We start from the raw sequence: 17,795 nt of genomic DNA, 5'->3' as shown, positions 1-17,795 counted from the left end.
TATCAAGTGGATATCGCTTTTGGTGGTGACAAGTCGGACCGATCAAGCATTCACGTGAAAAATATTAGAAATTTGTTCTACACTACAATATCAAAGTATAGATTAAGCTACGTATGTATGCCGATTAAGGATATCAAAGTATGATAAAAGTTCATACCTCATGGTGGATATACTATTCTTTATACAACTTTACACATTTCCTCTTAGAATGGTACTCTGAATACGTTTTTTACTTTTAAAATTCAATACAAAATATAACGATCTCATTAAGCATCAAAATTTCATACTGAAACACTGTCACAAGTTGGAGGACCCAAGGTTTCAAAATTTACTAGTTGGAGGACCGAGTTTCAATAATAAGAAAGAGTTCACAGACTGATTGTAATTACATTTCGTTTTACACTCTTTGCGCATAACACTTTTTAACATCTCACATATTAGTACATGTAGTTGCAACCTCATTCCTTTTAATTCTTTCTTTGAGATTAATGTAGGCCTTCGCATCGCACACTATGCCAACAACATATCCGAGACGATGAACTAAACCCACATCCCCAACTTTTTTCTGCATTCCGTTTCCTCTTCTCAATAGTTCCTTTTGTTAAATTTGGAGTTGTATTAATGTGACATACAATATCATGCATGCCTTGATAGAATTGCGAATAAAATTGCCAACAGCGGAACAGAATTGTGAATGGATTAATCAATGGACGATGGTGATGAAATTAAGGTGAGAGTGAGAGATACCTTTTCTCCTTAGTTAATATCATGTTTGGTATCCGATATATAATATATAATGTCTAATATATATAATATGTGTGTGTGTGCGTGAACCGCCACAAGTATAAAAAAATGATGGGGGTGTTTGTTGCTGTTGTTAATTAGTTGCTTTCAGATGATTATGTGTAACACGTTTTTTCTGTTAACTAAAAGTGTACAATAACCAACATATGCTTCTACCCGAATGAAAGGAACCGCAAAGCGATGTTACCTCCGTAGGGTGTACATGCAACATCGACTTCAAAGAGGAATCTCGACCTAATGCTAGGAGCATGGCATCAGGCATAATTTACACGTCCTATCCGAACTAAGTACTCCTAACAGTATTTTTGATCCGTTACTTTTCACCGTATTTACGTATGGAAAAATTTGAAAAAAATTAACTGAATTGCCGACTTGCCAAATGCTCAAAAACAATCAAGGTTCTTGGATTAGAGAATTGACTTCCTTATTAAATAAAGGACGACCGCGTGCTCAATTGTTTCCAAATACCGATGACTTAACTGATTAGTTAGGAGGTTGCTTAATTCGTGATGCAAAAGTAAGGGGTCGATTTGGTAAATATTCAGAGAGTTGAGGACCGAAATGCAATTGTAGGCGAAGCTGCCTCGTATCAGAGGAGCAGAGAAATCTAAGCACGGTTGCAGTCAGAAAAACATGACATGGGGATTCGCGAAAAGGACAATCTAAGATTGGGTTTTTCAAAAGATTAAATTGTAATAATAAAATATAATTTGTCACGGAAAAGCAGGGAATCGTTTTCTCACTCCCACCGAGACCGTTTTCCGTTTTCCGTTTTCTGACACGAGTTAAAACCCAGCTATACATACATACACACTTTCACAAATACTTTTTAACAGACAATTCCCCGAATAATCTCTTATACCTTCGAAACCTCGTATCCCTGCAGCCCCGCCAGTGCAAATCTGACAATATTGAAGGTATAAAGGACTGTTCGAGGGCGGGACATGATAATTTTCTCAAAAATGCTTTTAGTATAATGTTGGAAGAAATCCCTCTACTTTCTTGTTTGGAAAATGGTCCTTGAACTTTGATGTAGTAGCTTAAGTAGCTCCGTTTGCAAAATGGTCCCTTTTTAACAAATCGGTCTTAGGAAATTGGACGATTGGATACGATATGATTTATTTATTTATTTATTGATGCACCTAAATCCAAACAAGTTGTTTTATATATAGATTAAAAAGATCGGAGCAACTGGCATAGCAATTCCATGGGCTGGGCTCCAACTCCACAGCAGAGCCCAAAGACATGTGCTCTTCATTCTGATCTCAGTGAGATTTTAGACGAACACCAATCATCACCCATCGCAAGTCCATAGTCGAGCTTGACAATAGATACATGAAGAAGTTGAATCATGAAATAAAATGCCTTTAGTTTTACAAAACGTGCATATGGAATTGCAGTGATCCGTACATCGAAATTCTTACATTGCGCACTCGATTTTTTCGACAGCTTTTTACCCTCTCAGCACATAGCCATTCCTGAACTTATGGTAACAAAAGTAAATAAATGAGGAAATGTGAATTCCGGAACACGATGGAAGTTATGTATACCTCAAACTGATGATCTGATGTTTGCGAAGAATGTCAGGATTTCATCGGTAACTCGCTCTGCTCTCTCTAGCTGGATGAAATGATGCCCGTCGATGACTACTATGTCGAGGTCGGGCACTAGCCTCTTGAAATGTCCATTTTCTATGTAGTCTTTCGTGCCGAAGGATTGAAACCCCTGGTCCTTGTCACCAGTAACGAATTTGGTGGGCACTGTGATTTTTGCCCCTTGCCATGGTGCTAGAAGCTCCCAGTTCCTATACATGTAAATCATGTCATCGTTGATCAATTGAGACAATCGAAAGAATCCGGGGAACAGATTGAGATGTTGAGTAAAGCACGATCAGGGTCAATTTGAAACTCGTCGATTCCCAGAGAATATAATATTTGCAGACGAACCAAGTGTGCAGGCAGAATGACTTGCAAATCGAGATTAAAACATCTGAAAAGAAAAATATAGCTTACTTGTCCATCGCACGGTAATAGTTGAGGGCCCCGGTGAAGCCCGATTTCTCGAACTGTTCTGCAGCATATCGTAGCTCTTCCTCTTTAATCCATGGAGGCAAAGACTCGGGGGTCTCCAGAAAATCTATGATCTCAACACCGGGTGGAGCGGCTAAAAGTTCGGGGGCATTCAGCAGCAAGAACTTCTTCAGCACCGTCAGACAATCGTATTTAGCAAATGACCTTTCAGTTCGTCCAGGTTCCTGCATATCATGTCCAGAACATGATCCTTGTTAGTTTGGTTAGGAACAATATTCATATGTTCTTGACATGAATGGATTCGATTGGACGCCGAACCTGGAACTGAGAGATGTAGAAGCCTTCCCCGAATCGTTGCATGAGGGCCAAGGGCTTTAATGTTGGGGATCTCGGTCGGAAAGGGACCGATAAACTGGCAAGCGCTCTCACTCTGTCCGGCCTTAACAGGCAAAGGTGCCATGCTACTTCAGCACCCCAGTCATGCCCCACCACCAATGCCTATATGCTCAAGATATGAGACAAAAAGCTTCATTACATAAGTTCTATAGCATTATCAAGTGTTGAACTGCGGGAAAAGAACTGCAGATGATTAACCGAGGATTACTCGCGAGCCTAATTTCACCATTATCAGAATGATGAACGCTTCAACCGGATATGTAAACACGAGTTAATTGATTATGTGCCATTGCAAAAGGAAAGAGTTCTGAGCCTTCCAATTTCACTACATGTAGGTATACCTGCTGTTCTTTCAGCTCATCAAGAAGGCCGATCAAGTCCCCGACTAGATGGAGGACGGTGTACGAGGCCAGGTCCCTGGGACAGTCGGAGTCGCCATAGCCACGCATGTCTGGTGCGACAGCATGGTACCCTTGCTCAGCCAGCCGATCGATCTGGTACATCCATGTCGACCATATCTCCGGGAAGCCGTGGATGAGCAGAACCAATGGGCCTTCCCCCTTCTCGGCTATGTGCATCGATATCCCATTTGTACGGACCCTTCTGTGGGTCACTGTCGCCATGGTCGTCTCAGGAGCCTCTGCCATGGCAATCTTCGATTTACTGATATAAACCTAATCAATACACTTCTGCTTAATATCTCTCCATAAACTATCCAATCTTACTTGGTTCACACATATACATATTGATTGATTAATGATCCATATTTTTTTTTCCCTTAGTAGATATTCGGTGGGGTGCGTTATTTGTCTTACGTTAGGCAAATTTGACAACTGGCAAGTATTTTGAACGTGTTTTCCCTTTCACACTGTTTTTCGTGGTTGTCTTTGAAAGTTTGAAATGTCTTCGGAGCATACTTCAAAATATACATAAGTCGACCAATTAATTAATTTAAGTGGCTCGGCATATCTTCTTAAATCAAATCTCGATTCCGAATTTTGAGAATAAATTCAAGTTGAGAGATATTTACTTCTTAATGAACTAATATGGCTCGAATCTGGACTAATCGATACCTATTGAGCTTTTATATACCAGATGATGCACTTTGAAAAGAAGATATACATAGGTTTTTCTGGGAGTCGCGTTCAACATTATGGTTGACCTTTGACTTCGTACGATGAAATTTCCAAGATATGTTCCAATTTCCAAACCTAGCTTGTCCAATGCTTCGAGAAGAGACACATTGGATAATATATTTATATGTGTGCGTATAGTATGTGATGGATTTGTTTAAATCATTCGCGAAACAAATGTTTTGTAGAAATCAGATTGATGTGGATCGATCGATTCAATACTGGTCTATGATGACATCCATCATATATAATATATTTTAATTTCGAACTTAAATTATGTTCGTGGGAAAGCGATAACGAACTTAATTAGCTATACAGTAGAAAGCTTTTACAAAATGCTTCCTGCATGTACGTGCATAATTATGTTCGGTGTGGCTCCAATAAGGCTGGAGTTTGGTCGTCCCTAAGCCACGAAACATAGGGTGAACCTCGGGCTAGCAATAATGGGGTATAACCATGACTCGTAAACCGCAGCCCCTGGCTCGTGAGCTGAAGCGGACCTCGGGGCTTGCAAACATTGGGTTCTCGAAAAATCCGGAACCCAAATCAATAGTGCAACCAAACTACGAAATGGAGACTTCATCCAAGGATTCATTGAAGAATACTGAAATCCCAATTCACGCCGGCCGCACATTCTCATGCCAGATTTGTCCTCATTTTATTAAAAATGGTGTAACGTAGAGCACACACACTGTCGCTTGTTAACCCGGGCTCAATACTCAGTACCTATGTCCATTTATTAACTTTTAGAATTTTATTATACTAAGCCATTGACCTCCCTTAACCGGAAAAAAAAAAAAGAGATGTCCTCAACGCGGGCCGTTTCAATTTCGGGCCCAAACCAAATGTCCTCAACGCTGGCCGTTTCAATTTTGGGCCCAAACCATAGAAAGGCATGGCCAGCCCAAATTCAAGCCCAAAGTGCAGACCGCTTCTTCGTCTCGTCGTCTTCTTCTTCATCCTTCAACCTCCGAAAACCCCTAATCAAACGTCTACTGTCTGCTCGCCGGACCAGAGATGGGAAAGAAGCGTAAGGCGGCCGACGGCGCTGACGCCAGCGGAGCCAAGCGGCCCCAACACTGCCCTGCCACCGTCCTTGTCACCAACTTGCCGTACTCTTTCACCAATCCTCAGGTCCTCTTCCCTCTCCCTTTTTTCTTGTCTCACTGGACATAGCTCAAGGTTCCTCCTTGCTGCGAATTCACCTCTTACTATTGGAGCCTTTCCTCATTGCCCAGTAATCAGTGTTAAGGGAACAAGCATTTACTTACGTGTATCATGGTGACTTTAACTTTCAGCTAGAAGATACCTTCAGCGATGTTGGACCGATACGGCGATGCTTCCTGGTTGCAAAGAAAGGTGAGAATGTGCTTAAAGCTTACTGATTGCTTACATTTTTTTTTTAATAAGAGAACTCGCTCATTGAGTTGTGATCATGATGTTGTTTGCTCGTTCCAGTCTATTGTACATCTTGATATAGACTGAGTTTACTCCGGATCACTTACCAGTGTCATCAGGGTTTTTAATGCTATGTCAGGCTCAATCAGTATAAAGCACGCATAATAAGTTTTCGAACTTATGAAATGGGGTGCTTGATAATGGTGGCAATTGGCATTGATTGTTATCATCGGCTCCTGTTTTGCGTACCATCTGGTTAGTTATTCATAAAGGCTGAGCTAGTCAAGAGTAAAAATGAATATTTTTGGAGGCAAAATCGAATTCTCATTTAAAGCATTTCGGCTTTGATTATCTCTGCCTGTGCAATAAAGTGCCGCAAAGGATGAACTTTGAAAGTTGCATAGTTGACTTTGGACATTGTAAACCACCAAAAATTCTCTTTTGACAGGCTCAAATGAACACCGCGGTTTCGGCTTCGTACAGTTGTAAGTCCTTGGAACATTCTACTCGTGGAAAAATATTTCCTTTCTGCATAGCTGCTCGAACTATTATGCATACATCAATCTTTCTATTGATTTGTCCTTTGTCTGGACACTTGGTTAAAGCATTTGTCAGAGTTGCTATCTGTCTCTTCCTCCATAAACATGTTGACTGACATCAGTGTCTGAAGCATGAATATATCATAAAAATTGTTACGTTTGTATTTCAGAGGCATGTGTATGTGCTTGTAGTTGTAGTACTAGTAATTAGCGGTCCTGCTACTTTTTCTTTTGTATACTAAATATATACATATATATATATATATGTATGTTTATAAGTATAAATATGTACTCATGCTTTAGCAGTGGTGGTTTTTTTGGTCAATAATTAGGTAGCAAGTTCCTTTGAAAATTTCAAGCGACATCTATGTTTTGTCGAGCCTTAGCTGCTACTAGGATATGGTTCTAACTCTTTCTCTATCTCTGAACAGTGCTGTTGCAGAAGATGCCTTCCGTGCTATTGAGCTTAAAAATGGTTCATCTGTTGGAGGTCGTAAAATTGGAGCTAAGCATGCTATGCACCGTGCTCCTCTTGAGCAACGTCGATCCAAAGTGAATGTGGAAAACCAAGGTTAGGACGGTGACCTTGTATGTTTTAGTATTTTTGCTGGATGGAAGTCTTTGAACAAAATGTTATGGTCCTTCCCATTGTACTTGTTTATATTATTTCCCTAAGTAAAGAGGTAGTTATTTTAGGTGATGCCATGGAGGAAAAGAAAACCAAGCACTCGTCAACAGAAACCACCATCAGGCCTGTGCTGGAGCCACAAGAAATAGGTTATATATCTTTGGCAATAGTGGCTTGTATAAAATCTTCCACAATTCCTCTTTCTAATTATGTTGCTTTGGAGTTTAGAAAAACCCACGGAGCCCAAAAAAGATGTTTCCCATAATTTAGTTGACAGTGAGAGTTGCTCTGAAAAGCAAAGGTACTGGTTCTTCTTTCCATATTGAACTTTAATGTGATTTCGCACGGTTCTTGCTAACGAGAGTTTGGTATTTTGGAGAAGAATGTAGCCGTGTATGGTTGCTAGAAAATGAGTTATTATCTTTCTTCTATCTGTTGTGGTTCACTACTAGCAACGGTTTTATAATATTCATCATCTTAGACTATTTTAGCACTTATAAAGGAATTTCTGATTTTTATGAATTCTTTTAGGCCAAAACAAATGCTTATTTAGATGTGGAACCATGATATGCTCTGAGAGTTATGTATTTTCTATGTTTAAAGAGCTCTTTTATCTTGGCCCCCTAGGGTTACAGCTTTTGAAATGTTATGCAAATTTTCAATAATAATAGAATTGTGAAGGTTAATTTGCAGGCATAGTTTATCTGATATCTGTTGCATTCCAATGTTATGAAGGGTTGCAAGGACGGTTATACTTGGTGGACTTAGTGCTAATATGGCAGATGATGTTCACCGTTTGGCTAAGGAGATTGGCACTGTATGTTCAGTAACTTATCCACTAGCAAGGGAAGACCTTGAACAGCACGGTAATTGCACCCGTGTACTGCAAAAGGACGAGGCTTTTTCTACATTACTTTTGTTTCGCTGTTAGGATCACCATATATTACCTCGATCTCAATGAGATCCACATATGGAAGTCTCCATGATCTTGCCAATTACAGTTTTCACTTACTAACGGATCCTTGAATGTGACTTTCATTTCCAGCTCTTGGCCAAGATGGATGTAAAATGTATGCTTCAGCTGTTCTTTATACAAGTGTTAAATCTGCACGTAAAGCAGTAGAATCGCTGCACCAAAAAGAGATAAAAGGGGGAATTGTATGGGCACGGCAGTTGGGTGGCGAGGTATACTAATAGCTCTTTTTAGTTTGGTTTTTTTTAATTATCTATAATGTGCAAGGGTCCTTTGGCTAAATGCAGTCATTTAGCTGGTTATTCTCTATGGAGAATGGTTCCACAATGTCAAATGCTTGCGATGCACAGAAAGATGCACATGTACATGAGTACACGCACTGATAAAAGCGGAAAAGATATAACATAATTATCTGCACCCACGCACACATACAGATACAGGAACTGTGGCCTGCTTGCTTCACCCCTTTAGTCAAGTCCTAGTGTTGCCTTATAAGAGCATTATTTAGTCCAAATTTTACTAGAGGGGGTGCAAGATAAGTCGAGGGCATAATGATCAATCGCTTTACAACCTACGGGCTGGTGGGCAATACTCCATTCATGCCCAAGTGGTATTGTGTATTAATTCTCTTGTTTGGAATTAATTCTTAGAAGAAATGGAGTTATTTTAGTAAAATTTCAATTAATTTTGGTTCTATTGGATGTAATATTAAATGAGGAAACCAGTCTAGAATTTATATGGATTGAGATGAAACTGAATTGAATGATATTGTTCAGGTTACCTAATTTAAATTCATTTGGGTTTCCACCTTATCAATGAAGATAATGACGCTCATAGATGGAACTTGGATAATTTCGATGTTAGATTTTGTCTTTAACTGAATTGAGTTCTTAAATTGCAATACCCTTTTGATAACAATGGTGATTCACGTACTTTATGAAGTGAATTGTTGAAGCAAATTGAATTCTACCATTATGATTATGCAACTCTGTTTTTGGTTCAGAAATTTTCTTTTAACTAAATAAATATACTAGCAATTTATATTGAGGTAAAAATGGATGATGGAAAAAAGATATTGCCATTCCTCATATAACTTTCTATTGATGTGTAGTTTAAACATTCCCATAAGAAAGGCACCTTTTAATATCGACTAGTTACATCAATTTAAGCTGGTAGTTTACTCTAGTGAGTTTGTATTGTGAAACGAACTTATGTAAGCTAATCTGGCTAGCTGGTTAGCCTAGTCAATTTAGTCTCTTAGAATTAGTAAGCAATTCTTTCTCTGTTTTCTAGGGAGCCAAGACTCAGAAATGGAAGCTTATTATTAGAAATCTTCCATTCAAGGTTCGTATCTGTAAATTGTCTTTACCTATTTCCTGTGCTATAGAGGAGGATGTTTCTTCAATGAGCCCATTGGATATCTTTGCAGGCTAAAGTGGAGGATATAAAAGAAATGTTCTCAGCAGCAGGGTTTGTCTGGGATGTCTTTATTCCTCAGAATTCCGAGACAGGGTAAGTTCTTGTTTGGGCTTGTCATTGCATCCCTTAAAATCCATCTTCCTTCTGCATCTCACGGAACTTCTGCCTTTTGCAGGTTAGCCAAGGGTTTTGCCTTTGTCAAATTCACCTGCAAACAAGATGCAGAAAATGTTGGTTGCAGTTCCGTAAATTTGATGTTTCTCAAGTAGTTAAAATTTGTTGGTATTTCAAGGTACTAACCAGTTTGGTGCCTCCTGCCAGGCTATTAAAAAATTTAACGGGCAAATGTTTGGTAAGAGACCCATAGCTGTTGATTGGGCTGTCCCAAAGAAACTTTATCACGGTGGAAGTGCAAATATTACCACTGATGGTTAGTTCAACCTATTAAGCTCTTCCTATCTATTAGAATGTAACCATACTTACCAATAATGTTGTCCGGTTAGTAGATTGTATTCTAGATTATGATTTGCATAAAAATTGTTACGTGTTTCATCTATCTGGGTAAGCCGACGTTGTTTTCTCTATGAATAATGACATGTTTTTCCAGGACAAGAGAGTGGAAGAGAGGAGGAAGTTGACAGCGGCAGCGAGGATTCGAAGGATCACATTGAAGATCTTGATAAGCAAACTGCAGTCTTGGATGGGGAAGATGGAACCCAGGATGATTTTGCCTCTGAGCTCAATTTTGAAGAAGAAGCTGATGTTGCCAGAAAAGTTCTTAGCAACTTGCTCTCATTATCTGCTAAAGGAACTCTTCCTCCCAGTAACGATGATTCTGAACAACCAGAAACAGAGAAGAATCTGAGCTCCATTGAGATGCATGATATGCCTGTAAAGCCATCACAGGACACTAAACAAGATTCAGTTGCTCTTTCAGTTGAACCTACGGAAATCAAAGTGAAGGAATCTAAAGAAATTGATGGTGAGGATGATTTGCAGCGGACAGTTTTCATAAGCAACCTTTCCTTTGATACTGATACTGAAGAAGTGAAGCAACGATTTTCTGCATTTGGAGAAGTGCAATCATTTGTCCCAGTCCTTCATAAAGTCACAAAGTATGTCTGTAATTCCCTAATCCTGTCTCATTTGACCCTTAAGAAAAGAAAAGAAAAAAAAAGAAAAAGAAAAAGAGGTCTGATTTTCCTTCTTGTTTTATGTCTCTGATCTATGACCTAATTCTTCGTGGCAGGCGACCAAGAGGGACTGGTTTTCTCAAGTTTAAGACAGCAGATGCAGCTGAAGCTGCTGTATCAGCAGCTCATGTGGAGTCTGCTGGTTTGGGCATATTTTTAAGGGGGAGGCAGCTGACAGTCTTGAAGGCTTTGGATAAGACATCGGCCCATAAGAAGGAAATGGATAAGGCAAAAGCTGATAGTTTTGACCCGCGTAATCTTTATTTGGCAAAGGTACTTTCAGGAATCTTACTTCGAACTATCCCTTTTGTGATGGCTACCCAAATGCCCTTAAACCATGGATGGGATGGAGACAAATTGTCCTCCCAATCCCTGCAGTTGAATTTTGGTAAAAACAGGTGGCCTAATCTAGTAAACTATAATAACTTTCCTGCTCATTATCCAAATATATATTTCTTAATTTAAAATGTGTTATACAGAATTTTGAACCTCAGCTAAGGCTGCTTAGCACCGGGCCAGGTCGACCTTGATATCGCCTAATGCTCCTTGAATGAGGTCAAGGTTGACATTGCATGTTGGGGCTGAGGCACTCACTGATTCTAACTATAGCTTTCAAGGCCATGCCTGGCATCAATTAAGCCAGCTGCCTCAGTAAGCTAGTGGTTAGAGTCAGGATGGGTGCCTCATGATGGAGGATGTTTATCTAAAATTTTGATTGAGGACTTATCTTAATTGATTATGTTCAGTTTGCTCATTTTGATGGATAATCAATGGTGGGGGTATACTGAAGTTTTGAGTATAAATTGCCTTTGGGAACAAAGTTTTGCAGGGCAAATTTATCGCCAATTACCTGAGATTGGCGATTGTTCATTTTTCTTGTCTGTTTTCTTCTGCACTTTTTATCTCTGTCATTATCAATATGTAGGAAGGACTTATCGTTGAGGGAACTCCAGCAGCAGAAGGTGTTTCCGAGAGCGATATGGCCAAACGACAAGTGTAAGTACCTCGTCTTTTGGATCTTAAATTAAAAAGAAAATTAGAGAGAGATAGAGATAAGCAGATTAAAGTCATTCTCCTGCAAATGCAGGTTGGAGAGGGAAATGACAACTAAACTTCAGTCCCCGAACTTCCATGTCTCGCGGACCAGACTCATTTTACACAATTTACCCAAGTCAATGACCGAAAAGCAACTTAAGAAGCTATGTATTGATGCAGTTACATCGCGAGCGACCAAGCAAAAGCCTGTTATTAAACAGGTCACATATTTTCCATCTGTACTTGAAATTTTTTCACGACCTTCCTTTAGCTCATTATTTATGTTCGTGATTTGCAGATAAAATTGATTCAGAATGTTAAGAAAGGCAAAGTAGTTTCCAAGGATCACTCTCGTGGTGTTGCGTTTGTTGAGTTCACAGAGCATCAGCATGCACTTGTGGCACTTAGAGTCTTAAATAATAATCCAGGTTAACTTCTGTTCTGCATTCATGTTTGAATTTTCTTGTTTATGCTGGATTGATGTTTTAATAAGTTTTGTTGTTATATGGCATGTTGTTCCAGACACTTTTGGTCTGCAGCGTCGTCCTGTTGTGGCGTTTGCCCTCAACAACGTTAAGAAACTGCAGAAGCGGCAGGCTCAGCTAGTTCAGCAACAAGATGCCCCTGAAGACTCGGGCAATTTAGGCCGACATAATGAGCATGGTGAACAAATGAACAAGAGGAAGCGCCCCTTCAAAGAAGGGAATAATACAGCAAGTGAAGTTCAAAGAGATGCTGAAGTGAAGAGTTCGCCTGTTGAGGTTCCCGCTAAAAGACAGGGGGCTGCTAAGAAGCGGCAGGTGAGTCGTGAAAATAAGAGGGAGGGAGAGTTGCCATTAGAGAGAAACCAGGAAAGCTCGAAGCAGAAGGTGAAAGGATCCAAAAGGAAACTAAAGAATTCCCCAGGTGGGACGGTGCAAGGTAATGGGGGAGTTGTTGAAAGCAATGATGGAGGGAATGGTGGTCACAAGGCAAAATCATCTCAACCTCAATTGAAAAAGAGGAAGCTGGAACAACGAACAGAACAGATCGAGAATGTTGGTCCGCAGAAAAATAAGAGGGCAAAGAAGGTCAAACAGCCTCCGGGGCGAGAGGCGGTGGATAAACTCGACAGGCTGATCGAACAGTACAGGTCAAAGTTCTCGCAGCAAAGTTCGGATAAAACTGACGGGGAGAGACAGGCTTCAAAGCAGCTGAGGAGATGGTTCGAATCTTAATTCTTGCGGGCGACTTAAAAGGGAATCTTAGTCGAAGGTGAATTGTCTTTCTTAAAAAATTTGGATTAAGCTGTAGAATTCCGCGACATGTAAAAGCTGATATAGAGGACATCGAGTAGGAAATATGTTGAGTCTCTTATAGGAGGAATGTGGGCGGATCTCCATAGCCCCTCATGCAGAAGACACATTGCTGCAGAAGTTTTGTTAACGAAACAGATTAAACATCAAATTATATGCAGTGGAGGCGATTCACGGGGTTCAGCCAAATATTACACGGTCCGGTGGATCGTAAAGCAAAAGTTTGGGATATCAAACTGCACTATCTTGAACGAACCGGCTTGTACCCTTTTGATAAGTTGGACGGTGCCTAAAATTGGAACGTATGGAAAACGTTTCCTTGCCAATGGGTTTTGGTTGCATATGCATTCAATTGCTTTCTTTAATTCTAAGAAACTGAAATTGACATGAATCTACTTAACATTTGTCCTTTCAGTGGACTCATCTGCAGTGCTTCTGCTGGGTCGTTCTTGTGACGGGGCACTTTCTCATCTGCTACCATTCCGTGCCGGATTACCGAAAACATGCTGCCACTCGATGTCCGGGGTTGATAGTAAGATTTCATGCCCCCCAGAGTTTATCAATTCTCATTGCTGAACATAATCCCCCCAGAGTTTATCAATTCTCATTGCTGAACATAATCGAATTCGAGTTAAATGTGTCTATATTGAGGGGAATTATATGAATTGATGATAGATGAAGCGCGAATTTATTATTAGAGATCGAGGGCCTCGACACTTGACAGTAGTATGACTCGGGCAAAACCCGCACCTCTTCCTCAACAGGGGTAATATTCGAGTAATCACAGGCAAAGCAGATAATACCTCTTCAATCAAATGCCTAGAAGATTTCTATGGTTCATTGAAAAGGCGGGACCATTCATTCGACTTTTCATGCCCCCACATTTATGGAGAAAGCAAAGCCAAGAGGAATTATTGGATTCTACCGTTGATAGATGCTATTGATACATACTTTTTGTGTTGCATCACATGCGAAACTACACCAGGCATAATCTCAAAGAGAAACACGCAGGTCCCGCGGTCTTCTTACGTGCAAGTTCTCATTTCTCGACCGGTTTTCGATCGGTTTTATTACAAGGGTAGATTAGCGAGACGGTTTTTATAGAATTTTTTCCAAAAATTCCCATTCGCTCATCTCCGTTACAGTGTATTCCCTCTGAATCCCAACGAAACTTAATCGAAAGAATCATATGAGCAATTTCATTATCGCCCGACTGGGCATCGTACCGCCTTTCTGAGGAAACTGACTCGACTCGACTCTCCCGCGGTTTTATTTTCGTATAACTGACGGCAATTCTTCCATGTCGTGAGCGGTCTTGTCGATCCCGTACGTCGTCATGGGGGCTTTTTCGAACCTTTTTGCTCTCTTTTCTTCCTCTATTTTTCCTTTCTATGGACCAATCTACACGATTCATAAATTGGGTGGTCTCAAGATTTCCACCACGGACCCCACTCGACACTTCTGGAGGCTGAAGATGGACATAATCGATCCTTTTTCACCTTTTTAAGTACTTAATTCTTCCAATAGTACAAGCATCCAAGGTCCGTCCCTTCGCATACGGCGTGTTGTTTGGAGATTATCTAGTCCTGAAGGAAGCACGTATTTTATACATTTAGTATATTTTTTACTTAATTAACGCTTGATGATCAGCACTATCATACATATGCTGATTAATTAGAATTTTAATCGTATTGATTTGTGACGCTGCTATACAAAAAAAAAAAAAACTATATTGCTCTGTTTTATCGCGAAAATGATCTGTTTTATCGGGGCGGTCTTACTGATTACCGAGCACTTTTGTTTCTTGCTTTGGTCCTCACCAAGAGAAGTATGCTTGTATCATTACTGCAACGTCATCGCCTCGGCTCTGCGGTTCCTAGCTAGGTTAAGTCACGAAGCTTGGAATGCTACTTTCCATTTGGTCCCAATTCTTCAATTTCTTTTTAAAAAAAAAGTCACGATCAATGAGTTTAGTAAAATAAAATAAAAATTATAATAGCTAATAAAAGATTAACGATGACTCATAACGAATATTTAACTTATAATTTCTTGATTATGATACGAAAGTTACATTCCTTTTCGTGTCGATCACTATTAAAAAAAAGGAAAGATCACTCCTTTTTCTATAAAAAAAAGTAGAGTACGAAAGAAGATCCTGTAATTCACGAAGTCAAACGATGAAAATGATAATCCATGACATATTTATTTATAATCACTCCCTAACACCAAAAAGATGGCCTAAATCAATGTTTCATCCTTAACTTTCCTATCCTTTCACTTTCATCCTCAACCTTTAGGTTTAATAACTATGTTAAGTTGGTCCTATTGAGTAATCAACGATCAATTTTTTAACAAAATTTCGTTATAAATATATATATATATATATATATATATATGTATGTAAGTAAGTCTATTATACATAAACTTCACTGATAAAATATTATTATTGCTTTTAATTTTGAATTTATAAATGACCAAAATGTATGTCTAGGGTGGTCGAGATGAGAGCATGAATTGCAATTTTTGTCAGTAAAAGTAAATGATTCTCTATGTAAGGACATAAATAAAAGAGAAATATTCGGCTTTTAGGGTAAAGCTATCAGCAGCCATTGCATATAGCAACATGCATGTTTTTGTCTGACCTCTCGGTTCTTTTTATGTGCATAGGATATAGGGTAGGAAAGAGACTTACGCACGGGTATGACAAAATCATTCAGGCGGGTATCTAACGCAGAATCTCAAGATTATGTAATGTTAAGTTAAAATACGTGATTATGGTGCTACCCTAATCAAGCCTGAAGAAAATAATCGAATGTATAGTACAAGAAATGGGGTGATTTTAGATGTTGTCGGAATACGAAAGCGAGGCAAAGCGGGGAGCGAACATACTATGCATAGATACATAATCTAGGCATCAAAGTCCTTTGAGTACTGCAACTAGTACATAGTGCTCGATCAAGACATAAGACATAGTTTAGACATCACTCCCTTGTACGTACTACAAGCGACGCTTAACTTTTGGGAAGTCTTTGGCTTCATAATCGACTAAGCTCTCCGATTCGATAATTAGCACATCCATGTATATCATATACATGACCAATGTGGCCGGTACCTACGTCCAACTATACAAATGCAATAAACTCCCCAACGACTGCCTCTATTTTTTTCGGTGTTATAAGTAAGAACTAGACCGATAGATTTCCCCGTGAGAAGACGGATTACTTGAATTATTATTAATTACCATATTATTTTTATTGTTGTTGTTTTTTATTAAAATATATCTTTAATTTTTTTGGGTGAAGAAAGAGCTGGAAAATGGATAATTATCAACATCTACATAAAAGGCTGCAAAGCAAAGTGCAACGGTCATTCCCACCTTTCCTAGTCAGCCATCCATCGGGCTTTTTGACGACCAGCCATTGACGATGGATGGATGGTCCTCGTCTTATCAGACTTACGTGGACTCTCTCTCTCTCTCTCTCTCTCTCTCTCTCTACCTCTTCTTTGTCGAGAAGCGTAGCGTAGGGTAGATTTTTGGAGGGAAGAAGAAGCTGTCTATATATTACATGCTGATGAATTGAATCCTTCCCAAAGATGTTGAGGAATCAATGGAAATATGAATGTGTTCCGGCTCTTCCATATGATTAGTTCAAGGAATCGGGTCGAATATCGGAAGAGGAGAGAAAAATTAAGCGTCTGAAAATGTGTGTGGATCTTTTCTTGTATTTATGATGGAGAGGTGGAGTCCCAATCTCGTGTGGCTTATGTATATTACATGTACACTCGGATGCTCAATATTTCTCTCCTTCGTTTTCGGAATGAAAGCCAATCCCTCGCGAATGGATAGTCGCGACCAAGGATATATATTATTACAATATATACATAAATTTCAAATAGGTTTTGTATATCGTATGTTGAACTTCTTGGTATTAAGCACGATTCTTTATAGGATTGAAGGTTCTATAAAAATATAATAAAAAATATATCAAGTATTTCTTTCCTCATTGATATGTCATGGTGCGATGATGAATTCATTTTTCAAAGTGAATTGAACTTTCAAAGAGCATCACATGTATTGTTGTTCATTAATGTAGCATTCAACATACTATATAGTACAGGGTTTAGATAGAGATTTTTCACTGTAATCGGACACAGGATCTAAATCGAGGCGGCAAGATTCTTAAAGGAACAATAAAAGCATAAACTTTTCAACTTAGAAAAAGGAAATGAACAATATTAATTTCATAAAAATTTAAAAGATAATATATTAATTTTCCTAAAATATAGAAATTTTAGGACGGGGAGCAACTGCTCTTCAACTTCTCCCTCGATCCATATGATCTTCATCTTTTTTTTTTTGGTAAATTATAATGTTTTTTATGGGTATGTGTGCATCATATACTAATATTGTTTGATTGATTTGATAGGGAAGTTAGGCAGCCAGCAGCCTCATTGGTCAATGGCATTATTATGATTCTTCGTATCTTACATTTATTCATTTAATTTAAATAACGGTAAATACTTTACTTCTCTGTGAATATACTACAATATATTTTCTACAAATTATTGAGAATCTGCATAAATCACCACTCGGCGTGAGACCGGTCCTGTTTTGGAATACCATCATCCCATTTGGTATAAGCCTCGAGCTACGGTGTATAAATAAGATCATCATCCTCCTCTTACTTGAAGACGGACGGAAATGCAATGCTTCAATAGTACGGGATGAAATTTGTGAAAACGGAAGGCGTCAGAGGTCCATTTTGCAAATTCACAAAGGACAAAGGATGAAATAGCAAATACATCAAGAGATGAAATAGAGTGCACATCTGACCTGATGACCAAGAGATTTTAAAATTAATACCTAATAAAATTGGACATGTCCGGATATTTAAAATTTCTATGTCAATATATTACGTTCATCAAGTTCCGTAGTAATAAAAAAAAGAAGC

General features: G+C 39.0%; 2 protein-coding genes across 3 annotated transcripts; one reads left to right on the top strand and one right to left on the bottom strand.

Annotated features, from left to right (window-relative positions):
* Nucleotides 1–2,140: 2,140 nt before the first annotated feature.
* LOC116198119 (epoxide hydrolase A-like) lies at nucleotides 2,141–3,966 on the bottom strand. Its single transcript, XM_031528462.1, has 4 exons — nucleotides 3,572–3,966; nucleotides 3,153–3,332; nucleotides 2,817–3,058; nucleotides 2,141–2,608 (listed from the first exon to the last, which is right to left on the bottom strand). The coding sequence occupies exons 1-4, from the start codon at nucleotides 3,875–3,877 to the stop codon at nucleotides 2,356–2,358; spliced, it is 981 nt and encodes a 326-aa protein (XP_031384322.1). The 5' UTR covers nucleotides 3,878–3,966; the 3' UTR covers nucleotides 2,141–2,355.
* A 1,366-nt stretch (nucleotides 3,967–5,332) lies between these two features.
* Nucleotides 5,333–13,542, top strand: LOC116193464 (RNA-binding protein 28). 2 transcript variants are annotated; one of them, XM_031522172.1, is made up of 19 exons: nucleotides 5,333–5,497; nucleotides 5,662–5,722; nucleotides 6,210–6,246; nucleotides 6,732–6,871; nucleotides 6,997–7,077; nucleotides 7,157–7,229; nucleotides 7,664–7,794; nucleotides 7,974–8,113; nucleotides 9,195–9,245; nucleotides 9,331–9,413; nucleotides 9,496–9,550; nucleotides 9,642–9,750; nucleotides 9,928–10,435; nucleotides 10,570–10,786; nucleotides 11,439–11,509; nucleotides 11,601–11,769; nucleotides 11,847–11,976; nucleotides 12,071–12,802; nucleotides 13,259–13,542. In XM_031522172.1, the coding sequence occupies exons 1-18, from the start codon at nucleotides 5,381–5,383 to the stop codon at nucleotides 12,763–12,765; spliced, it is 2,868 nt and encodes a 955-aa protein (XP_031378032.1). In that variant the 5' UTR covers nucleotides 5,333–5,380; the 3' UTR covers nucleotides 12,766–12,802; nucleotides 13,259–13,542. The 2 variants fall into 2 exon arrangements, with proteins under 2 accessions (XP_031378032.1, XP_031378031.1); XM_031522171.1 differs by lacking the exon at nucleotides 13,259–13,542 and having other exon boundaries at nucleotides 12,071–13,190.
* The last annotated feature ends 4,253 nt before the right edge of the window (nucleotides 13,543–17,795 follow it).

The sequence above is a fragment of the Punica granatum genome, chromosome 2 (assembly GCF_007655135.1).
Source record: "Punica granatum isolate Tunisia-2019 chromosome 2, ASM765513v2, whole genome shotgun sequence".
Lineage (NCBI taxonomy): Eukaryota > Viridiplantae > Streptophyta > Magnoliopsida > Myrtales > Lythraceae > Punica > Punica granatum.
The sequence above is the reverse complement of the archived record's forward strand: the minus strand, read 5'-3'. Positions and strand labels throughout refer to the sequence as shown.